Source organism: Myotis lucifugus, unplaced genomic scaffold, assembly GCF_000147115.1.
Source record: "Myotis lucifugus unplaced genomic scaffold, Myoluc2.0 scaffold_184, whole genome shotgun sequence".
Classification (NCBI taxonomy): Eukaryota; Metazoa; Chordata; class Mammalia; order Chiroptera; family Vespertilionidae; genus Myotis; species Myotis lucifugus.
In genome coordinates, this window is record NW_005871232.1 from 2,017,020 (window position 1) to 2,042,705 (window position 25,686).

The window sequence follows — 25,686 nt, forward strand, 5'->3', positions numbered from 1 at the left end:
GGGCGCTGAAAGGTGAAAGCCGGGGCGGGCGCGTGGAGTGATGTCACTGACTCGGGTTGGGAAGTTACCTGCGCACAGGTGCACAGGGCCGGGTGGCAGCCCCTGGGCATGGTACCGGGACACGCCGGGACGGTCCCTGCAGCGGGGACACCCCCTCCCCCCTGGCTCCGCGCCCTGATTTCCCCCGGCGCGGCCTGCGGGCTGGGCTCTGGCACCGCTGTGGGATCACAGTCCTTCGCAGAGATTTGAATCCGGCAGCCTTGGCCGAAAAATCCCCCCTCCCGCTCCGTGTCCTCCAGGTGTCAGTCTGAGCACAAAGCACAACCCCCTATTGTGTCTCCAGGGCGTCTCACCTCACCGGCCCCCTTGCACCGCTCCACCTCCCGCCTCCCCGGCCACTCGGCCCTCCGGCCCTGAACATGAAGGCTCCCGGCCGAGCCCGCCGAGTGTGAGAACATGGTCCCTGAATGTCTAGGTCCCCAAGGACAACGGCCTGGGGGGCTGGAAGCGGGCCCCCTAGGGTGGATGCGCCCCGCCGCCCCGGCATTGCCCCCTGGAGGGCCGAGCATTTTCCCGGTTGGAGCTCGGGTTGGGTTCACCGCGTCCAACTAGAGCTCCGTCCCCCGGCCAGCGCGCCCCGCCCCCTCCGGGCCGCGGTGAAAACGCGGATGGGCGGGCCGCCCCCGGCCCGGGCCGGTTCCCGCGCTGGGCGGTGCGCGCCGGGGGCCCGGGCCGCTGGGCCGGAATGAGAAGTGCGCGGCGGTGGAAGCGGCAACCCCCGAGAGGGGGCGGGGCCGAGGAGCCCGAGGAGGGTTCACAAGGCGGTGGAGGGATACCCGGGCCGCGGCCGGAACTACTTTCAGGAGGCGGTCACGTGTGTGCCTAGTTGGGGAACTTTCCAAATTCCCACTCCCCTGTCAGAGCCGGAGAGGCGAGTGGTTCGCTCCCTTCGCCCGCGGTGCGCCCGCCCGGTGCAGGCGGCGGGACCCCAGGGCCGCCCGGTTCGCGAGGGGAAAACTCGCTCGGGAGAGCCTCCCACCGGAGCTTCGCGGGGGCTGACGACGGGGAAGCTGGTTACACAAGCACCCACATCCAAGCACGTGCCCCCGCCTCCCCGCGCCGCTGGCTGCCGCCGCTGCTCCTTGCAGACCTCGGGACGAGCGTTCCCAGGCTGCTCCCACCCTCCTAGCTCTGGATCGGCTCACACCGCGCAGTCCCTGCCGCGGGAGAAGGGGCTGTGCCCCGGGGGGATCTGCGTCTCTTCCTCGCTAGTGTCCTGCCCCTCAGGGCGAACCTTCCTGGTGCCGTGCTCCCGGGGCAGGAGGGGAACTTGTGCAGCGGCCTGCTGCTACTGGGATACACCGAGGTTGCAACAGACTTCCAGTCACTGACCCTGAGCTGGTGAGCGCGCCCCACCTACTGTAAACTCGGCGAGTGGCAAGTGACTTATCTGGTCGGAGAACCTAGTCAATGGCCGTCAGCCCAGAACAAACCTGTCAAGTCTGCTTACAGCCCTATTAGTTGACCTATCCCTGTGAAAGGCTGAGAACTGGAGCGCTTTTTACCGGGACCTTGATCAGCTGCAAGACGAGTCGTCCACCTTCTGCTTGGAGAAAATAGGCATCAGTCAACACCAATCTAGGAATGTCCTCCTTTTCTTTCCCCTGGGAAGTAGAACTCAAGGAGACAATTGGAGTCCAAAGACTGTGTTAAGATTTAGGCTGAGGGGCACTGGGAGATCAGAGATCATGTGTATTGCAGTAATTGGGAGTTGACGCCTAGGAAGGTCTAAAGAGGATTTATTCAGCATATGAGAAAGGAGATTGTATATGAGCACATCATAGTTGCAAGCAGCCCCTGAAGACTAGAAACCTCAAGAGACCTAGCTTAGAAGCCACAGGCCATTACCTAACTCCGAGACTACTAATTAAACCTTACAATGTTCTTAGCGATCTCTGAGGCTCCGTAAATCTTGTAATTTAAATACAACATCCTTTTAAGATGGGACTACAGGAAGTAGCATCCTGCTGAACCTTCAATGTTGGTATTTCCTGGAAGCTGATTTTGTGCATGGTCCTGCTGGGCCTGAGGGAGACAAGGATCATAAATTGGAAGAAAATGGAGAGCAACCTGGAAAGAGTAGGAGAAAGACCTACTCCTACTTTGGTTTCCAAAGATGAAAATCCTGTCCATGCAGCCTAGTGTGAGCTAGAGACTTCTTTATTTTACAAATAACCAAGGACAAAGAGTCCCTGGTTTCTAGATGTTCCACTAGATTTCATTGTAAGAACCTGAGCTGTGCTCAATTGAATATCCACCACTGCTTGGTGGGCAAAGTGAAGATGAAGTTAAATGAAGGGAAGTGGATTGGGGAGGAGTAAAATTTTCCATGTCAGTTTCTCAGGATGCTGAGCTTGTCCCCAGAGACCCTGGAGCCTACTCATTGTGAGGATTACTTTTCCAGCATCTAAGAAGTTCTGAAATCCACACCTGGGAAGAAAATGGGTTCGTTTCTGCCCTGCTGGAGTTAGGCTTGAGGAGAGAGGATTCTTTTCAATCCCCACCAAGCACTTCCATCAGCTAAAGGGAGAAAATGGGAAGTAGTTTTGCTGCTACTCTAAGCATTGGGTCTCCCTACTTTTCTCTAGGGATGAATGAAAGGATCACCAATGTTGGCAGATATTTGGTCAGCCTGATAGCAATATCAGGTAGTTATTAGAAGTTGCTGAATAAAAAACTCCTCCCCTTCCCAGTTAAGCAGATTCCTAAAGGATAATATTGATGTATCCTTTTTCAAATTTTGTTTTTCTTCTTTTTTCTTCTGCCCAATAAATCTCCTTACCCAAGTGGGAAGGCTGAAACCTCTATATAGCTGACCCTATCTATAATGTACAGAAAGTTTTTTTTAAAAAATGATTTTTAAAATTCAATGGCAAATATCTGCTTGTCTGTACCTTATGTTAATTTCCTCATTTTGATAATTAGTCTATGTAGCAGCTTAGAAGAGCAACAGCCATTTCCTTGCTCACCGTTCTATAATACAGACAGGACACAGTAGTGACAGCTTATCTCTGCTTCATGTAGTGTTGGTTGGGGTTGGCTTGACTTGGGCTGGAGGACTCAACATGACCTCAGTCACATGGCTAGTGCCTCAGCTGGAATGATGGGGTTACCTAGAGGCTGGCTAAACCTATCTCCTCTTTAGTCTCTTTTCCTCCAGAAGCGCATCGCCCCTATCAGGCCTTTCTCTTCAGCAAGGTAGCCAAACCTCTTTACATGATTATTCTCTTCCAAGAGACCAAAAACTAGTCTCCAGGTCTAGGCCCAGAACTGTAATAGCATCATTTTTGCCTCATTCTATTGACCAATCCAAACAACAGAGTCTGTCAAGATTCCAGGGAGGAAGAACAGGCTTCATCTCTTGGATGGAGCATGTAGCAAGATGGAGGAATTACCGCTGGTCATCTACCACCATGACTGTAGCCCTTTCCCCTATCAATGACTATTCAAACATAATTTTCCCACGGTCAATTCAGCCCAGACTCTCTAGCATTTAAGGATCATCACTATCAGTTGACAACTTGATTGGCAGTAGAATGCTTTCAGTTTATGATTTATTGTTTCTTAATCCTGTAATTTTTTCATTTGCTCACTCATCTATTTTACATGTATAATTCTACCTAGGATTAGTATATGTCACAAAAAGGCTTCATTAAAATAGTGAAGTAAAACAACAGTGAGAATACATACGTGTGTATACGATATGTGTTTTGCATAAATACATGGGAAATATCTGGAAGAATAAATGAGAGAGAAGATAGCATGGGTTACCTCAGGATGGGAAGGGAGGGCTTCAGAAAGAAATTTCTCTTCTCATATATTGCTTTCTGTATGGTTTGAAAGTTCTCTACTATGATCACTTATTATTTTTTTAAGATAAAAAACTGATTTCATCTAATAGAATCAATGCTAAAAACAAATAAATGACAATTATCAAAAGAATATCAAGTAAACCAGGATGAGAGCTCAACTCTTATACCATTATTAAATAAATGAACACACTAAGGAATTTCCAGCATTTAAGGCTAAAGAACTGCTTGGTGTCTCCTGCACCATAGAATTACACTAGGGGCTCAGTGCATGAATTCATGCACCTTAAAAGGAACTGTGGGTAGTGAGGCTGGGGTGGGGCACAGGGGTGGGTCTCAGCCCATCCTCCACGCCCCTGCCCGGCCCCTCCCACCACGGCCAGCCCCCCTGGACTCTTGTCTGCCTGCAGCCCTGCTGCTGCTGCCGCTCCCACACACTGATGGCACAGAGAGATTGGGGCCAGCGCCAGCAGTAGGTGTGAGTGGGGCCGGCACTGTCAATGGGTACAAGCGGCAGCTGCTACCCCTATCGTCCCTCAGGAGCAGGGGGAGGTGGAGAAGCCCTCAGGGGCAATTAGCCTGGCAGCCACTTGCACCCGCTGATGGCGCCGAGCGATCGGGACCGGCATGGGGAGCCAGCAGCGGGCACCGGCAGCAGGTGTGAGTGGCAGCTCCAGCACGGGCTGCGGGTGCAAGTGGGGCTGGCGCCAGTAGTGGGTGCAAGTGCCGGACGGGACCACGGTACGCAGGAGCAAAGAATTTTTAGTAGCCACCAGAGGATCGCCCCGATGACAGCGACTGGTTCCCCGCCTTGGTCTGGGCGCCCCCACTCACCTGCTCCACCATCCCACCGTGGCCGATGCCTGCCATGTTCCATGTGCACCCCCTGGTGGTCAGCGCATGTCAAGACCGGTTGTTCGGCCATCCGGTCTATTTGCATATTAGCTTTTTATTATATAGGATAAGACTATCTGCCCTAAATTCCAGTTAGTAGAGATGCTGAGTAGTAGACAGGTTGTATCTTACCCTGAGTACCCTCTCCCCCTAAATCAACTGTCTCCACTAGATCTACTCTTCACTCTTTGTATTATTTAAAGAAAGTTTCCTCCAGAAATAATCATATAGGGCCACAAACTACCACCACCATTCAGGGCAATGGCAGACTACTTTATGATCCAAGAAACCGCAAAGATCCTTTAGTTCATTAATCCCTTTTTACAAATGAAGAAATTGAAGCCCAAAGGGTTTACATGTTTAGATTACATAGCTACTCAGTAAGGGATTCTGGATTGGAGCCTGGGAAATTTCCTGATATCTCTTCAGTGAATAAAGTTGGGAAGAAAACATTACTTTTATAGAAACCTAAATAAGTTAGAGAAAAAATTGACGAGGCATGGCTTTTAATGGCATTTTCAAGACTTGACAGGGGTGATTGAAGGGAACAAGAAGACTGACTAAGTTAGAGACAATAAATAGGGAGTAGGGAAAGCCAGGGACAAGTAAACAATATATTAACTGGTGTTTACACTCTGCCTTTAACTGTCCTGAAATTAGCCTCAAGGATCAAAAATGAAAACATAAATTGCTGCATGTTGCAAATTTCTCCTCCTCGGTTCCTATGATCATTTGGAGAATATCTTCCAAACCAGGATGTAAAGGAGTTAGCCACTGTATGTGGACTGAATAAAAGAGAAGGGACCATATTCTTTTGAAAAGAAGGGAACACCAAGGCCACTGGGAATGGAGGGGAACACTGCCACCTGCTGAAGAGTTGAAGTCAATAAAAATGGTGCCGCGCACAGATAAAGCATCTTCAGCAAAATCAGTTCATCTATTTGCAGTGGGAGCAGGTCAGTGCCGAAAATTTAATTCTAGAATCCTTCAGGCCAATCTGGGCTGGAGAAAGGTTAGCTTGTTTCTGGTACGGGGGCAGGGGAGAGGGGCGGGAGTGGGTATAGGCCCGCATCCCTGCTTCCCTTTCTTACACGAATAGTTTGTGCCTATTGGCTCTGAATTTTTTCCCAAAACCTAAATCTCAAAATAGTAAAATATAATTGGTTAACACTAGAGAAAAGCGATATGAGAAGAAGCAGCAATAGAGAGAAGTTTATTCTTGTAATACATGCATGTGCTTTAAAATTCCCAGGGGCTCACCACCACCTGTCCCCAGATTAATGACTTTTTTTCTTTTTTCTTTTCCTCTTTCCATTTCTTCCTCTTCTATTCATTTACAAATATACATACAAACAAAGGACAATTGCAAGAGAGGGCTAGGAGAAACTTGCTAATCCTTTGTTTAAAACCTGTCTTCCCCCCTCTACTATGGTTTGAAGGTTTGTGCCCCCTACTTCCCCCAATTCTTATGTTGAAACTTAACCCCCAAGGTGATGATATTTGGAGATGGGGCCTTTAGGAGGTGATTAAGTCATGGGGCAGAGCCCTCAGGAATGGGATTAGCACCCCTTCCCCCACTCCATAGGAGGCCCTCACTAGACAGAGAAACTGTTGATGCAAGCACCTTGATCTCAGATTTTAGCCTCCAAACTCGTGAGAAATAAGTTCCAGTTGTTTAATGCCACCCATGGTATTTTGCGATAGCGACCAGAATAAACAAAGACATTTCTGTTCTACCCATCCTTCTACTTACCTTTTTCCTGTCCTCTTTCTTGCCATTTTCTTTCTTCCTATTCCCATTTTCCTCCTCTTCACCTCTGTGTTTAAAGATTCTCCTTATTAATATACAAGAAAGTGATATAGCTGGGAGGCCAGGTGGGAAGGTGACTTTTACAGGACAGCCAGGTTACACAGCTTCAAGGGCCAAAGCTCACATCGTATGTGATGCTGTTATTTCGTGCTTTTTTATTTTTCAATCACATTAATGTAGCATCTTTAATTTATACTTAATTTTTAAAAACCTAACCTTAGTGTCCCAATCATGGGCCACAATTTAATTCCATGATTCCACTTAATAATACAATAAAGCAGTTCTAGACCCTGCCCAGTTATAAGTTTCTTATTAACAATGTTTTAGGATTAAAAAATAAGTTAGAAAGATACTCTCCTTGTGATTTAGATTTTCTGTCTTGTAGGAACATCAGAAAGAATACCACAGGTCCGGCTGGTGTGGCTCAGTGGTTAAGCATTGACCTATGAACCAGGAGGTCATAGTTCGATTCCCAGTCAGGGCACATGCCCAGGTTGCGGGCTCTATCCCCAGTGTAGGGTGTGCAGGAGGCAGCCAATCAATGATTCTCTCCCATCATTGATGTTTCTATCTCTCTCTCTCCCTCTCTGAAATCAATAAAAATATTTTTAAAAGAAAGAAAGAAAAGAAGGAAGGAAGGAAGAAAACCTCAGAAAAGCCTAACATTGTCAGACCTAGGTTAGAAATGTTATCTTTTCTAAATACAATAGCTCAAGTTTTCTTTTATGGATGGATGTTTGCTACTTAAGTTTGCTTAAATGTTTTTCATTTCTTACAAGATATACCAGTTTTATATCCCAGGAAACCCTAGAGGAAAAGGATGTCTATAAACAAAGACCATGGTACTTAAAAATTAATTTGGGAATATGTCAAATTTTTAACATAAATTTCATGAAGCCAGGGAACTGGAAGAAAGTTAATAAACAGTATACTTTCTAAAGGGGGGGAAAAAAAACCCTACCTCATTGACCCAGCTCTAAGCCATAAATAATCTGATCTAAAATTTATTTTCTGGACATAGTACCTTTGTCCTGGCTGCCTCCCAGTGCAATCCCAGGCCATTCATTGGCTGCTATAGCTCATAGGACCACTCTTTTCCTGTATCACCTGTTGAAACAAGTAAGAGTGTTATTGATGGAAGTGGAGTTCTTGGGGTGCCATGAGGAAAAGAGTTTCCTGAAGCTCCAATGGGAAGATGGGGTTCCTTGGAAAGCTTTATTGATGATGTAAAATTAAGAGGGGTTCCCCTTCAAGGTCCCATCTCTGCCTGTGTTGCTATGGAAGAAGTCCAATCTTGTCTTCAGCAGGGGTAGAATTAAGACCATTGCCCATATTTCTGCTTCATATTAAAATACAGTCCAGTCTAGCATCCTGTGTGTGAAGTCTGCATGGATATGGGCCATGTGGCTGCCTAAGGCTACATGGCTACTTTGAGAGAACAAGCAAATGCATGGGTGTGTGCTGGTCACAAAGCAAGAGAGGAGCAAGAGAACAAGAGAGTAAACTCTTCATCTGGGGATTTTAACTTTCCAAGATTTCATGAATTTCTGATGGGGAATAGCCCCTACCCTATCCATTGTTCTGACAGACAAGCATCTTCCCTAGTCACCCGGACTTCACTGCATATGTGCCCATCTCCCCCTTTGTTCGATCCCTTCCCCCAGGGATCTGCAGAGAATGGACCTGTGGTTCCCTGGGGAGCATGAAGATGTAGCTTCCTGGTGAAGCTACCCAGATGACCATGCTTGTAATGTCTGGCCTCCTCTTTGCTCTCTCCCTATATTAATATTAACTAGCTAATTATGACTATAGGAGGAAGACTGTTATTAAGATGTGTCTTATTATTAATGTATTCTTATGGACTTACTGTCAGATACTATATTTTATTATTAAGTCTTTATAATGATTTAAAAAATAACTTGTAACTGTAAAATAGGATTGTCTATGTTTCAAATCTTGTTTATTTCATAATGTTCAGGCATTCGTCCTATTCACCAGTTAATTTTTCCTTATTTAAATTTAGCATATTAAACCTTCTCAGTCTCTAAAGGAGAATTCTACTGCCTGAGAATGACCATTATTCTATTTTTGAAATGTATTGTCCTTTTCAACTACATCCAGAAATTTGCAAACCAGAAAATTTTTGCCCTAAGAGTAAACTACCTTAGTATTTTACTTACCTTGGTAGCTTACTTGGCTTGGGCTTGCTATCAAAATCTAGGTCAAGCAATCCTGACTCCTAGTTTTCTCAAACTGAACAAACTACTTCTAATAACCTTCTGCACTAGACATCTGTTTATTTTACAATTAACAGAGGTTTTAAGAGGCCTTACAGGCATTTTTGCTTCAGGTCACAGAATGCAAATCAAGTACAGTGCTGTCTTTATGCCACCTTGGTTGATGTACACTAAGGATACCCTTTAAGGAAAGAAAGTCATGAATGAAAATACTTCCTGAGATTGTCACAAAGCAAATTATAGAAATAAATTAAGTATATCTTAGAACTCTCATGGGTTACTCACTGGTCACCAATTATTTAAAGAAAGTGACCATGATCTTTTCCCAAAGTTAGAAACCTCCTATGATTCACATAGACAGACATTCAGAGGGACTTCTCCTGAGTCCTTGAGCGATACAGCAACGTCATCCGTGAAAGAGGCACACAGCTTAGGAGACTCAACACTAGCAATTCTTCTACTTGAATATGAACCTGAGTAGCAGTCATCAAACTTGAGAACTGAGGAACTCAGAGAGTGTTAAGGAGATCAATTCTAGGCCTTTAACTTCTATTCATACTCCCTCCTAAATCTGATTTACCCGAGAACCAGTGTAGTTGAGTGGCTTTCATGGTTCCTAATCCCCACCTTCTCTTCCTCCCACTTTAAAAGAGAAAGGTGTAGGTCTCTCCTTCTGAATGCTAAAACAATTTACTTCCCCAAAGTGTAAAAACGTGCAAGGAGCTAAAGAGACAATCTGAAATAGTGATGTTAATGTTGAAAAGCTGAGTGATACTACTGAGTAACAATCCCTTTTGAAAGTTAGATTGTTTAACATTACTAGTTTTCTAGTAAATTGAGGGAAAGCCTATTCAAATGGTCCACTAATAAATCATTGAAAATGAGATCACTAAGTGTTGTATAGCATATATTTTGGAAAGCTTTCAACTAAATAAATGACATCACTAAAACAATTCCTTTCAATTGTCATCTACTTACTTCTGGAAATAATATTCCTCAGTGTTTACAATATAAAGCAAAAACTAAGGATAAACGGATGCTGAACCTACCTCCTAGAAATAAATAAAATTCATTTATGATATACAAACCAATTTCTTAAAAGCTCCATTGATATTTTCATGTTAAATGTTTGTCAATATTTTAAAATATTTAACTGATCAATTATGAACTAGGAATAATTGATGATAACTCTATTCAGAAGAATTGTTAACAGTAGTATGGTCTAAGGCAGTGGTTCTCAACCTTCCTAATGCCGCGACCCTTTAATACAGTTCTTCATGTTGTGGTGACCCCCAACCATAAAATTATTTTCATTGCTACTTCATAACTGTAATTTTGCTACTGTTATGAATCGTAATGTAAATATCTGATATGCAGGATGTATTTTCATTGTTACAAATTGAACATAATTAAAGCATAGTGATTAATCACAAAAACAATATGTAATTATATATGTCTTTTCCGATGGTCTTAGGCGACCCCTGTGAAAGGGTCATTCGACCCCCAAAGGGGTCGCGACCCACAGGTTGAGAATCACTTATCTAAGGGATTTTACATAATTTAATTTAAATTTCTATATAAAATTTGTTTCAGAAAAATATGATAGAATGATTGATCAGATATTCACACATAATGTATGTTACATTTAGATAAAAATTTGTGGCAGAAGTGTGAAGAAAATTCAAGTCCAAAGAAAAAAGGGAGGGATGAAAATTTCTCACTGTAAGCGAAGAGCTTGTTTATATTGTTAATATTTTGATGGATGATGATGAGTTTCAAATCACTATGATATTTATATTCCATTGGATGCCTTTAAGAATTCTACTTTTAAATGTTAATGTTTACATTATAAGGAAATTACTTCCTTAATAACTACTTAAGTTTATGATTCAAAAGTTTTATTCTAATTCTAAAATGTGTAAGGAGAAAAGGTTCTTCCAAATTGTTTGCTAACAAAAAAAGTTTAAAGACCCCTGTGCTAGTGGAACTTCTATACATGTGCATAAGAAAACATATATATGAATGTTCATGGCAACATTATTTTCAATAGCAAAAAGTTAGAAAGAACCTAAATGTCCATCAATATGATGTATAAAGAAAATGTAGTATTTTCATGTGGTGGAATATTATATACCAGGTTGAAAGGAATAAATTAGATCAATTTATCCACATGGAAATATCTCAAGATTTACCAGACCCTCGTTAGAAATCTCATCCTCAGAATTACAGTGAGTCCATCTTTCTCTCATATTGTATCCTCTCACAACAAAGAAACCAGTCCAGGAAGCAGGAAGTCCACAGGCTCTGTGACATCACCCATACCTTGGCCCTGAAGCAGAGAACTTTGAATGGGTGTGTAATATGATCATATCACAGTTATGATCATGAACACTCCACAGTTGTCTGAGGCATTTTAATGACTACCCCAGCTGGGAGTGGAGGGGAGATTAAAAAGGCCAAAGGACCAACGAGAAGAAAAAGATTTCCTCATTATCTTTTTGAAGTCTCTACTTACATAGAAAGAGCAATTAGGTATTTATTTACCTTTCTAGATAAAGGAAATAATCTAGCAAATATCCAATGCTGAGATAAGCAGAAAGTGACTCTTAGAAAGAAATTAAGTCTATGATAATAAAATCAGGATTCAGGAGTTTATTTCTATAGGAAAGCAAAATCACAAAGCCCAGTAATGACAATTAAGTTCATTGTCCATACATATGAATTTCATTCTTCTCTTTCTGTTTAGAGAAATCTACTTAAATATTTGAATACTTTGAAGATTAAATCCTATTTTCTCACTGATCCCAATATAAAAATTAGTGATAAAAAAATGGAGAGGTAATAAGAGCAATGATGTTATCATTTCTGCAATTTTCCACCTCCAGGAATTTTCTCCCTAAGTTCCCAGTATTCTGCAAGGACTTTCCCAGAAGACTCATCCCATCTGTTCACCAGACATGTCCACACAGGTCCAAACCTCCCTGGTGAAGCAGCCTTCATACAAGTACTTCCACCAAACTGGGAAAGGAAATGTTGTCGGATGGGTTGTATTCATCGACCCTCATAATGTGTATGCCAAAGGAGGATGCAGGGTGGTAGCCCTGGACATAAAATTAAACTGGATTGCTATCAATTGATAAATATTTCCAAGTTTTTGCTTCATTTAATACTTTCCTGTTAGGCCACGGGGCCGGCCGTGCCACCATGGCAAAAACTGCCAAAACCGGTTTGGCTCAGTGGATAGAGCGTCGGCCTGCGGACTGAAAGGTCCCAGGTTCGATTCCGGTCAAGGGCATGTACCTGGGTTGCGTGCACATCCCCAGTGGGGGATGTGTAGGAGGCAGCTGATCGATGTTTCTCTCTCATCGATGTTTCTAGCTCTCTATCTCTCTCCTTTCCTCTCTATAAAAAATCAATAAAATATATTTTTTAAAAAAATACTTTCCTGTTACTCCATTCTTCTCTTTTGAGCACACACTAAAGCATTTCTTGAGTTAATTTATAAGAAACACTTAATCTGAGTCACTTTTAACTTCTCTGTACACTACTCCCCCACTGCCTTACCCTGAAAGAAAGGTACTTCACTATGTATATTCAAATCATAAATTCCTAGAGAGGCTATTTAGCATGGAGGCTAAAAGCACCATTTCTGGAGCCAGATTGTCTGCTTTCAAATTTTGCTCTGCCGCTTACCAATTGTGAGGTCTTTAGCAAGTTATTTCATCTTTTTGTATCGGAGCGTCCCCGCCAGTAAAATGAGGATAAAAATAGTGCCTACCTCGTGGAGTTGTAATGGGGATTAAGGATTCTGTTAGAACAAGCCTAGCACATAGTAAACACTTTATAGGTACAAGTTAGCTGTTTTTGAATGCAGATACTAAATCTTATTCTATTTTTTTTCCTTGTTACCATCTCTGATACCTTGCATATTGTTCGACATATGATAAGCTTTTAAATAAATGCTGAATGAATGCTGAAGCACTATCAACAACTGCAAAATAGAAGAGGGTAGGAAAATAAGGATCTCCCAGTCCTTCAAGATATCACCAATAAACAGTACTTTTTGAATAATTTTATGGATATAATCTTATGTCATACATTTTAAAAAACTGCAATAGCCTCTGAGTCCCTCTAGACTAGAGTCAAGACTTGGTAATAAAATGGTCCAATCACATTGACCTGCCTCATGTTTCTCTTAAGTCACATGTCCAACATTGTGACATGGGCAAGAATGCACACAACCTTCCTTTTCCACCTAGTCAAAGTTCTCTGATGGGGGCCAGGTTCAGGAGATGTCACCTCCCCCATGGACTAGATAGCTTCCTGGATAATGTCCCCTGCAAATTAGAAGGATGCTAGTCCCAACTGAACTCTGCAAAGAGCAAATCAGTGCTGGCTTCTCAAGAACCAGCCTCATTCACCATTGTCAGAAGGTACAGTAACACTTGGGACCAAAACTTCATCTAGACTCTCTGAACAACTCCTAACTATATCTCAGTCTTCGCTTAGTGAAGCCACACACACTTCCCCCTGAAATTTCTTAGCGGTTAAAAACAAACAAAAAAAACCCTTTGTCCTTTGCACAATGCCTAGCAGTTTTTTACATATCAGATAAACATTCAGTTAAGTATTCATAAACTCAATGACTAAAAGACTACACAAGCTTTCAAACACATTCTTAAATATACAAAGATAACTTACCAGCTGGAAATAATACGATCCTTAGATAATATCATACATATATTACATTACATTAACATGTCATGTTATATAATCCTTTTCTTTCTATACTTTGTTATGGGATATTATCTGGAAAGACTTTAATCACAATTTCCATCTTTTGTTTCCCCCCCCAAAAAAATCAACAGAGGAAATGTCAGACTTAGTTCATATTCTGTGCCCTGAAGTGGGGGTTGGAGAGGTTAGGGGGTGGGGCTGGAAGAGTAAAGGGGGAGAGGGAGTTATAAGGCCTTTTTAATTACAAAGCAAAGACAGGAATGTACCTTTTCCTCAGTAGCAGCATAAATAACCAAAATTCCCCAGAATGTGGACTCCTAATTTTAGATGAGGTGAACTTTTCTTTTTTAAACAAGTTTTGATGGAATTATCATTTTCTAGTATTTCTCTTTTAATTTTCTCTAAGATGAAAATAGCCAAATCACCACTGAGGTTAATTTCACAAATTATTCTTATTAACTCTGGAACAATATGATGCTTTAATGAAACTCTAGTGTGGGAGGGGAAATTACTTATTCTAGAATAAGCAATAACCTTTTGATTCCTAAGTGAGCCAAGCAGCATTAAGCCGTGTCTTCTGGTCAGCAGTAGCGGAGTTAAAGCACCGCTTTGAGGAGGACAATATGGAGAGGTGTCATAGAAAAGAATGAAGCAAGCACACTAGGAAAAGATGGGAGACTGTGGTCCATAAAGGGATCAGCAGCTTCTTGAAATCCTGCTCTATTGATTAACCCAAGCTCATAGATGAAAAAAGAAAAAAAGTTAAGAAGGGAAAAAGAAAAGGGAATGGATGAGATGGAAAAGATTAGTGGGGGAAAAAGAGAAAAAGAAATCCATTTGGTAGAGAGCAATAGAGCATAACACAAAATTGCCTTAGGTAACAAAGCTCACTGATCTATTCTAGAGTCTTCAGCCCACTTGAGACAATAGCCTAGTTCTAGCCTTATTCTACTCCAATTATGAGAACTTGTCCTTTTTTTAAAGTTTCCAAGTACTTACTTATTGAAAGTATTAAAATATCTCACCTCTTATCTAAATCATTCAAATCATATATGTAAATTATTACAAGAATGCCACTCAACTTATGTGGACACAAGCTATCATATTCTAATTATTCTACAAAAGCTATTTTTAAAAAGCAGAATGACTGCATATGTTTGGCTAATAAAATAACTTATACTTTAAAACTTTAAAAATTCATAACAAACAATTTTGCAACAGGATAATTAGAGCATACTTCATGATGCTGTCATGGTAGGCTATGAACTTAGCTTTAGGTAAAACTGCCGTACCCTTTCCTCGGCAACCTGGGCTTTTGATCTTTCAACATGTTTCTTTTTTTAAATATATTTTATTGATTTTTTACAGAGAGAAAGGGAGAGGGATAGAGAGTTAGAAACATCGATGAGAGAGAAACATCGACCAGCTGCCTCCTGCACATCTCCCACCGGGGATGTGCCCGCAACCAACGTACATGCCCTTGACCGGAATCGAACCCGGGACCTTTCAGTCCGCAGGCCGACGCTCTATCCACTGAGCCAAACCGGTTTCGGCAAACAACAACATGTTTCTTTTGAAACAAAAACAGCTCCTTGAATTTGCTGACACCAATAGTATCCAGATCAATCAGGTAGATGTGGGAGAACCCAGAGAGCAGCAGGATCTTGGGGTGCTGAAAGCCGATGCCGCCCAGGCCCACCACCAGCATCCAGCCCGGCCACGGTCTCAGCCAGCTCCCCACGACAGAGCCATGGCAGGATGACCACTTGGCCTTCATTTTTGGTGGTCAAGAATTACTTGTGTTTTGTTTACTTTCACATATGAATTTATTTAAAACTATTATCTGCAAAAGATAAGCAAAGTCCTTTATTTTCCTTTGGGGCAATAGTATTTACTCAGCACTACTCTCCTTTCATATATATTTTTTTTGTTTGTTTGTTTGTTTGTAGATTTTTTTCCTTTAATATATTTTTATTGATTTCAGAGAAGAAGGGAGTGGGGGAGAGATTTAGAAACATCAATGATGAGAATCATTGATCAGCTGTCTCCTGCATGCCCACACGGGGATTGAGCCTGCAACCTGGGCATATGCCCTAACCGGAAATCGAACCGTGACCTCCTGGTTCATAGGTTGATGTTCAACCACTGGGCCATGCCGGCTGGGCTCATTTCAGATATTTAGCATGCTGTAAGTGAAAGAAATACTAGACTGTGGGCTTCTAACCATGTGTTTTATGAAGTAAGCCTCTCAAAGACAAAAAAAATTTTTTAAATGGCCCAAATAGAAATTAGGTCACTTAGCCTTGAGATTTGTGCAGTGAAACATTAAGAAAATTTGCCCTGACAGGTTTGGCTCAGTGGATAGAGCGTCGGCCTGCAGACTCAAGGGTCCCAGGTTCGATTCCGGTCAGGGGCATGTACCTTGGTTGCGGGCACATCCCCAGTAGGGAGAGTGCAGGAGGCAGCTGATCGATGTTTCTCTCTCATCGATGTTTCTAACTCTCTGTCCCTTTTTTAAATGGCCCAAATAGAAATTAGGTCACTTAGCCTTGAGATTTGTGCAGTGAAACATTAAGAAAATTTAGTCAAGGGGACCAAGACCAAACAATCAATTAGTAAATTAATTCAAAACATAGACATATCAAAAGATATATTGGAGGTGTCATAACTAAACATAAAAAAATTATTTGGATTACTAAAGCTACCAATCTAGTTTTGGGGGATTGTTTTTATTGTTGCTTTGGTTTGTGTATTCAGCTAGTATAATTGTTAATAAATCTTGTGGAAAATATATTCAGGTAGAACTATGGGGAAAAGTGGTGGTTGAATTGGGAATATGTAAAGTCATGAATTTTTTTCATGACTATTTTGGCAATTGTCTTTGTCTATGCCATATAATACCATAGACTAGGTGGCTTAAACATCAGAAATTTATTTTCTCATAGTTCTGTAAAGTGTGAAGTCCAAGATGAAGGTGCTGGCCTATTCTTGGTAAGAGCTCTTTTACTGGCTTCAGATGGCCACCTTCTCATGTGTCCTCATGTGGCAAGAAGGGAGGTTGGGAGGGAGGGAGGGAGTGAGTGAGAGCTCTTGTGTCTCTCTCTCTCTCTTTTTTTAAAAAAATATGTTTTTATTGATTTCAGAGAGAGGAAGGGAGAGATAGAAAGGGATAGAAACATCAATGAGAGAGAATCATTGATCAGCTGCCTCTTGCATGCCCCCTACTGGGGATCGAGTCTGCAACCCTGGCATGTGCCCTGACTGGGAATCAAACCATGACCTCCTGGTTCATAGGTTGATGCTCAACCACTGAACCACACCGACTGGGCACTGTGTCTCTTTTTATAAAGGCATTAATACCACCACGAGGGCCCATCTTCATGACCTCATCTAACTCTAGTTACCTCCGAGAGGCTTCATTTCCAAATACCATCATATTAGAAGATAGGGCTTCAACATATGAATTTTGTTCATAATAGCAATTAAGACATGACATATTATTCTAGTTCTAGGTAAGAGGATAAAAGCACACTCTACCCTGTCTTTCTCATTGAATGTAACTATAAAAGTTGAATGAAACACATGGAACAGCTGTATGAGGACTCTGGAAGGTTAATAGTAGCAGGTGGACTAGGGAAGACGAAGACCAAAACACCACTGAATCAGCAGCGAGTTTTTTTGTCTGTGTGTGTTTTTTCTCACCAGCAACCCCTGGTCTAAACCAATGGTCAGCAAACTGCGGCTCACGAGCCACATGCGGCTCTTTGGCCCCTTGACTGAAGGTACCCTGAAACTCAGAATGAACACAAGGGCACAGACAGAGAAAGCTCCAAGAGAAGCCTTCCAGTTCTGACAGGGAAAGCATCTCCTAATGCTCAGAGTATCATGGAAATCTGATAGTTTTTGTTCTTTTTAGGAGAAAAGATGCATGTGTCTCTCCTTACTCAATGTTGATTTGTTACTTCTCTGAGAGAGATTAGTTCCAAACTAACTAACTAGGATAGCAATAGACAATGAAATTAACAGTAAGTTGGACTATGCAGAATAGAAATGGAGTTTCTTACTCCTGAATTTACTTCCCAGAGAGTGACATATAAAAAACAAAAAAAGGAGGTAAAATGTTTTTCTCTCTCTTTTTTAAAAAAAATATATTTCTTTATTGATTTCAGAGAGGAAGGGAGAAGGAGAGAGAGAGAGAGAGAGAAACATCAATGATAAGAGAGAGTCATTGGTCAGCTGCCTCCTGCACACCCCCTACTGGGGATCGAGCCCGAAACCCAGGCATGTGCCCTTGGCCGGAATCAAACCTGGGATCCTTCAGTCCACAGGCTGACGCTCTATCCACTGAGCCAAGCCGGCTAGGGAAAAATGTTTTTTCTCTTAATAAAAATAGCAAATAATCACATTAGTACCTCCCCATTCTTCCTCTTTGGCTAACTCACAATTAAAAGATGATTCCTGAGAATCTATGTGAGTATTTTCAGAATTTGTTACAGTAATCTCTCACCAACTGGGAGTAGTGTCGGTTATATTCCTGAAAAGTGCTATGTTACATAAAATCTTCATTGGCAAGTTCAAGGTTTCACAGAAAATAGGGAATTTACAAGAAAATAAGACAATAAAATTGCCAATTAAGCAGAAAAGAATCATTTCCCTCAGTTGTTCATTAGCTCATGTTCTGAAAGCCATGGTCTGCTGTGGAAGATGGGGGCTTATCTTATATTAACCACACTTCTTTTTGTAAAGTTCTTGATGCAGCCTTTTCTGTATTGGTAAATAATGCTTTCTTGCATTTGCTTTCTCATTGGTATCATTTTTGCAAACCTTGATACATCCTTAGTAGCCATTTGGTCTTTCCAGAAGAGAAGGTCATGGTTTTTCTAGGCCTGATCTCTTACTGGTACTCTCTATTTAGAATAGCAGAATTCCTCTACCATCTGACCATAAGATTTGGGTGGGGGTGAAGATGAGGGTAGGGATAACTGTACTTAAGTTCTTTGAGATCACAAATTTTTAAATTTAGGCGTATGAATATGAAGCCATATTGTGACAAAACTACGATTGGCAAAATGATAGTTGACAAGGGATTATTACATATAAGTTCTTAGAAAGCTTTATACCTTTTTAATATTGTAACGTATACTCGGAAACCTAGAGTTCAAATTCAGCATTCATTTGTTGGATTCTAAAAGGAAGGGGAAAATCGAAAGTCCTCCCATGCTCAGGTCAGAAGGAACAAATCATAGAATCATGAAATTATGAAGGTGGTAGGACTATCCCAATCTCAGAGGAGGAAACCCCAAAAGGCTACCTAACATGTGACAGTCACAGAGCCAGCCTTCTCAGTTAGTACTATCTTAATTGAGAATTTCTCAAATACTGTCCTCAACTATTTTGACAGAGGCAGTTTGTTCGTCACCTACCTGGCACGCTATACTTGGCAACACTCTTCTGAGTTGGGTACAGAAACAGAATTTGGGGATGATCATTAAAATGGAGAGTCATGGACCCCACCTTCCTATGGAATGAGGAGGAAATGTTGTCCACCAGTAGAGACTTCTAGTTTTCGTCTGTTGTTGGCCTATGAGTGTGAGTTCATGTGCTGGAAATCCTTATGATTCACTCAACTGAAGAAATATGCTTATTCACTCTCTTCTCCCACTTCCCTCAAAACAACAACAACAACAACACAAAACAAAACAATTACTATCTTTCATGACTTTAGACACCATTCACTTAAACTATTCCCTTTTACTTCCAAAATTCCCAAGGAAAGGGTAGGAGAAGACTCTTTGAGTGCTAACGTGCGAGGATAACATGATAATAAAGTATAAAAAGCCAGTTTATAGCATAAGTAGGAATGAATGATAGATAGAGGTTCAAGAACATCTAGATAGAATTCTAATGCTGCTTTTATCTGGTTAAGAATCATTACATCTCCAGCTTTTTGCAAAACACCCTAGGGTCATGGTCGGCAAACTGTGGCTCACGGCTCTTTGGCCCCTTGAGTGTGGCTCTTCCTAAGCCTTAGGAGTACCCTAATTAAGTTAATAACAATATACCTACCTATATAGTTTAAGTTTAAAAAATTTGGCTCTCAAAAGAAATTTCAATCGTTGTACTATCGATATTTGGCTCTGTTGACTAATGAGTTTGCCAACCACTTCCTAGGGAATGAAAACACCTCAACCTTTTTGTCTCCTTTTCTTTACCATCCCCTTTTCTGAACCCTCTTTTACCTGAGAACTCAGAAGGCATAAAGAAATGGGTGTGGAGCATGCCTCTGGCACTGGGCCTTATGTGGCATTGAAAGCTCTCAGAATGGGTCTGCTATTTAAAGTTAATAAGCAGCAGACTAGAAAGTGGAAAGGTTTGTGAAACTCTATCACACATACTATTGTGAAGTTGAATGGAACTTTGGGCACTGCCAACTTAGTATATTTGATTTGTTTCCTGCACCTCTGTAACTCAAGTTACTAGCTTTTCTTTTTCTTTTCTTTCTTTCTTCCTTTTCTTTTTCTTTCTTTCTTTCTACTTCCCCCTCCCCCTTTGTTTTGCTTTTCTGTTTCCTAAAAGGTAGGGGGAGAGATTTTAATGTTAGCTTGCTAGTGCACTACTTCTGGGCCTCTCTCTAAGGTGAAAGAAGGAGGTCTAGTAGATATTTCATTCTTAAAGTTCTAAAAACAGCAAGTTTTGCTCTTGCCTTTGCCTTGGAAGCCTGTACTCAGTCTCTGAATAGGATATATCATTTCTTTTGCTCAGTAAAACTCCTTCAATGTTAGGAGCATTTCCATGAGTGGCACATAGTAAATATTTTTTAAAATGTGTTGTGCTCAAATGAATTAAATCTTATATGAGGAATTGCAGTTCTGATGTTATGATAGTCATGTGTTGCCCCCACCATCACATGGAATCTATAGGAATGGGTCCTGAAAGACCCTATTAGATATGTCAGATTGGGGGGCGTCAATTAATTAAAATATTTGTTAAGCCCCTCCTATGTCCTAGGCATCATCTTTTCTCAAGAAGTTCACATCTGATAGAAGAGTAGAGAAACTTAGACTCCAATTATAATTCTGTGAGATGAGTACTATGCCAATGCTAAGAAGAGTGAGTTATGGAAGCTAACAGAATGGACACAGATTTGAGTGTGCTTAGAAAATAAAAGATCTCTAATTTTTATTGTACATTTTAGTTTTACTTATGCTTCAAGGTTACAAGTTATTCTGGTTACTAGAGAAACGGGGAGGAAACAGGTTTTCTGCAATCTTAATTTTTAAAATGTTAAGCACCAGCACACATCATTTTCCAAATACTTTCAAGGGCATTTTTCTAGAATCAGGTAAATGAGAGCAAGCAAGTGACCTACTTACAGTAAAAAATGCTCCAGGTAATAAAGGATGGGAAGCCAAGTGCATCCTGGAAACCACAGCATCTGGTCTTGTTTTATGCTTCATCTATCAATCTGCTGTTACAAGAATTGAGAATTAATTTTTCAACTACAGTACTGTTTCTTCTATTTCAGCTGATGAATTTATATCATTGTTATTCTTACCCAATCCCTCCCATCCCATCTTCTCTCCCATTAAAAAAATAACAACAAAAACAAACCATTTGTGAAGGTCCCAAACAAATCCTAGGGAGGTTACTCTTTATCTACTCCTTAAAACTTTTGATGATAAGCTACACTATAGTAAGGTTAGCAATTCCGTTTTGATCCTGACTTTCCATAGATGTTATCATTTGAACAGTGTATTTTCAGAACTGTATTAAAGCTAAACAACAAAATGTTACAGATTTAAAATAAATATGTTCAAAAACTGTTTATTGCCCTCGCTGGCTTGGCTCAGTGGATAGAGCATCAGCTTGCGGACTGAAGGGTCCCAGGTTCAATTCCAGCCAAGGGCACATGCCTGGGTTGCGGGCTTAATCCCCAGTAGGGGGCATGCAGGAGGCAGCCAATTAATGACTCTCTCATCATTGATGTTTCTAGCTCTCTCTCCTTCTCCCTTCCTCTCTGAAATCAATAAAGAAATATATTTTTTAAAAATGTTTATTGGTAGCATTAACTGTAAAAGATATACAATTGGCAGCAGTGCCTGAGAAAAGAATTATGTAGCAATGTAAGAGTGTAAATTAGAGCTATCCAGATGACATGAGAAAATTACATACATGCTCATTTGTACATAAGCATTTTAAATTATATGTAAAGTTTAAAAACATAAAAGCATGAAAAGTAGATTTACAACAGTATGTTCTTTGAACTTTGCTGTTGCATCTCTTCGCTCTCTGTGCTTTTTATAGAATGGAGCTATAATTCATCTTTCACTACTTTCAATCTGTTGAAATTTTAATTTTCCATTATTTTTGCCTTATTTCATCTTATTTCAATGGAAGCTTCAAGCATTTAATCTTGGTCTTTCTTAATGCTTTCATGGCTTCAGGTACAGCTTCATATTCTTGCTTTACTTTCTTTCTCCTCCCATTCTATTCAATAACTTGTCAAAATACTAATTAAGGTTATTCTTTTCTGATGAAATATTTTAAAAAGAACCAAGGTTACCAAGTGACTATTATACTGGCATAATTACTGCTATATAATTTTACCTATTTGTTGCAGTTCTACTCTTTCTAAATCACTGACAAGCGAATCAGTTCTAATGAGTAATGAATAGGGTCCAAAAATTTCAGATTTGTTTTTCCTTCCAGAGATTTTATTCCCATCATGAGTCTTCCATGCTTTGATTTCTAGATGTATCCCAGCTGGCTTGATGGTTTAGCTGACCACATAGGCTTTGGAGCCTGGGGCAATAGAGATTTTTGTAAAAATACATCTGAAATCACTGACTAGGGGAGGATTATCCAAAGTGTAGTCCAAAACTATCTTTATCCAAATCATCTCAGGGGCTTATTCAAAATGTAAATCCCTAGGCCAGTGATGGCGAACCTTTTGAGCTCGGCGTGTCAGCATTTTGAAAAACCCTAACTTAACTATGGTGCCGTGTCACATATAGAAATTTTTTGATATTTGCAACCATAGTAAAACAAAGATTTATATTTTTGATATTTATTTTATATATTTAAATGCCATTTAACAAGGAAAAATCAATCAAAAAAATGAGTTCGCGTGTCACCTCTGACACGCGTGTCATAGGCTCACCATCACTGCCCTAGGCCCAAACCTAGAGTAGTTAAATGGGAACCTCTAAGGCACGGACCTGGAGATCTGCCTTTTTCCAAGTTGTCCAAGTCTGTATAGATCCATGGTGAAATATGAGAACCCCTAAATCTAAGGAATCCTTTCCCATTCGGGGTCCAGTGCATTGAATGACCTTGGCTACAGAGCAAATTAACCACACTCTCACCCAACTAACAAAAGCAAAGAAGAATTTAGTTCTGTGGGGAAATGGGGGGGGGGGTGAGGTGGGGGGAGAGAATCTTCCATAAACTGTTTTAAGAGGCATTAGTTTTTTAAAAAAACTTTCTACAATAAATATAATAATTATTTCTAATATCTTGATTCTAACAATCACAGAGGGAAGGCTCAGAAAGTCTACAAAAAAATCTGTTGTTATAATTTCCTGATTAATATTACACCTAATGAATTATTTATTGAGCCCCTACTGTGGGCCAAATATGGTGTTTTGTGCTGCCAGTGATTATATAAAGCTATCCTGGGATGAAAAGCATATGCTCACTCTGTTCTATTCTAAAAGAACCTACTTGATTTAGTGATTGCTGAAAATGAACATGTACGGTATGCGGAAAGGCAGTAATTTGATATCTTTGGGCCTAGGCATAGGAGGCTTCCTAAGGATTTGCTAAATGAAATTTAGGTCCAAAAGGTATAGCTCTAGGCCCTTGGTTTATAACCAAGCCACTGCGAAAGGAATGAGAAGCAGCATTTATTTGGGGACAGGTAGACTATTTAGGGTCAGTTGTGATTACTTAATCCAACAATTTCCTTTCCTATGTAATCATACCCCGGTATTAGGCAGATGCAATCATATTGGAAGTTCCAACTCATTCTAGAACTCATTTAGCATGTCCCTAGTAGGGCAACCTACCCCTCATGGTTTGCCTGAAACTTTTTCTGTTTTAGCATTGAAGGTCCAATGTCTCAGAAACCCCCTTAATGTCAAACAAACTGGGTAGGTTGGTCATGTGGTCCTTAGAGCAAGACAGGTTAAGGTTCTTATTTGACCTAGTTTCACTCAGGGTATGATTACCTTAGTGGGCCACAAAACATAATGTTCTTTCCTTCAGTAACTTCTACCTTTTAGCTCTGTCCAGGCATGTTCCCATGAGCATCCCAAGCAATGATTCAGATTGAGGATAATTTCAGGGGCCCAGATGAGAGTATCTTCTAAGACTGACTGACAAACTGGCTTATATTTTTTTGTAAACATTGTTCAGATCTCCTAATCATTCTGTTTTCCTCAAAGTTCTATCTTCCTCTGTAAGTAATCAGTCTAGTAGTACTCCAAACATAGTTTCATATCATTATAAAAATTTACATTATGATTGTAGACACCCATATAGACAAGAAGCCTGGATATAAAACATGAACCACTTACAATAAATTCCATTCTGATGGTCAGTGACGCCAATCAGTTTTTAAACTTTCACTCACCCACATGGCCGGCCAGTGTGCCTCTGTGGTTGAGCGTAGACCTATGGACCAGGAGGTCATTCTTCAATTTCCAGGTCAGAGCACATGGCTGAGTTGGAGGCCCTTCTCCAGTAGAGGATGTGCAGGGGGCAGCCTATCAATGATTCTCATCATTGATGTTTCTCTCTCTCTCTCCCTCTCCCTTCCTATCTGAAATCAATAAAAATATACTTAAGAAAAATAAACATCCACACATCCCTATCATTCCATCCTCTCCCTTTACAGCCTCACGATTTTGTCATTTCATGTTAACTCTTTCATCTAGATTTTAAAATTTAACTGGTATTACATTACTATCTCTAAGGCAATATATAAGTGTAGGGTTTGAATTACACAGATCTAAGTTCCAATGAAATTTTGCCCCTTTTTAGATACACAAACTTAGGAAAGTTTAAGTTTTAAAATTTGCTCATCTATGAAAAAAGAAGAAACTGATGGCTATTTTAGAGGATTGGTTTTTGTTGTTGTTTTGTTTTTTGGGGAGTTTAGATTCGGGATGTGAATACTGCCTGACACCTAGGGCTGTCATTCAAGAAACTGTAGCTATTATCCTCACTACAGTATCACAAGCGTGTAACAATGGCAGCATTCACTAACTTCAACAATCAGGCTGCAGAATTTTAGCCATCCGAGCCGACACCTAAAACAGAGGGGCACAAGCGGCCTTCCCTAGGAGGGTAGGGAGAGGAGCGGTCTCATGGCCTCTATCTGAACAAGTGATGCTTCTCATACCGGAGGACAGTGTCTCATGTCGTCTCGCCCCCTGGCAGTCTGTTGAGGAGGCTCTGGCTTTCAGGTCTGCTCCCTTGGGACCTCTGGGGTCACGCCTCTCATTCTGGAAAGGGGAAGGGGGAAAGAAAAAGGGAAGTCACCCAAATGCAAAACCTGTCACCAGATGCCCCATTCCGTCCTGACTACCGGGCCCGCCTGGGTGGGCTGCACAGTCGTTCCGCTGTCAGGTTTGCAGGCGCCACCCGCAGGTGGCAGGAGGGTGAGCTCACCCTGGAAACCGAAAGGCAGATGGCGAGGGTTGGCCGTGCGCGTCAGCGCAGGCACCGAGCAGTGGCGAGCGGGCTTGCGCGGGGGTGAGGGGAGAGAAGGGCGGGAGTTGGCGTTCAGCAGGACTCAGGGAAGAACTTCTTAGTTCATTGGACCTTGATGTCAAGCATTTCTTTGCCCGCCCATGAAGGCGCCCCTATTTCTCTGTGCTGCGCCCAGAGCCCGCGAGCAGGGGAAGGTCTTTATGGGACCAGCACCTTCCCCAGTTCCACATCCGAGACTCATTGGATAAACGCAGCGCCTTGGCAGACACACCGGCTTCGCGGAAAGCCTCTGGCCGGCAGTTAGCAGGTTAAGCAGCGTCGGCGCGACCTCGCTGCGGTCCGAGCCGCGTACCCTGCCTAAAACCCGGAAGCGCGTCCCTCCCGGCTGACAGCCCGGACTGCGCATGCTCGGCGCGAGGGGGCG

At 41.6% G+C, this 25,686-nt stretch overlaps 1 protein-coding gene and 1 long non-coding RNA gene across 5 annotated transcripts in view; one reads left to right on the forward strand and one right to left on the reverse strand.

The window, feature by feature from the left end:
* The window catches only part of KLLN (killin, p53 regulated DNA replication inhibitor), a 2,639-nt gene extending 1,443 nt beyond the window's left edge, over nt 1-1,196 (forward strand). Inside the window, 2 exon segments of the mRNA XM_023760514.1 lie at nt 786-1,119; nt 1,121-1,196. Coding sequence (XP_023616282.1) covers nt 786-1,119; nt 1,121-1,189 — 403 coding nt within the window. The 3' untranslated portion in view covers nt 1,190-1,196.
* Nucleotides 1,197-1,782: 586 nt separating this feature from the next.
* Nucleotides 1,783-25,640, reverse strand: LOC106698468. 4 transcript variants are annotated; one of them, XR_002831175.1, is made up of 5 exons: nt 25,221-25,640; nt 24,952-25,054; nt 20,921-21,015; nt 3,751-3,793; nt 1,783-2,085 (listed from the first exon to the last, which is right to left on the reverse strand). It is a non-coding gene; the product is annotated as an uncharacterized LOC106698468 (long non-coding RNA). The 4 variants fall into 4 exon arrangements; XR_002831174.1 differs by lacking the exon at nt 3,751-3,793; XR_002831173.1 differs by lacking the exons at nt 1,783-2,085; nt 3,751-3,793 and adding an exon at nt 5,961-6,580.
* Nucleotides 25,641-25,686: the final 46 nt, after the last annotated feature.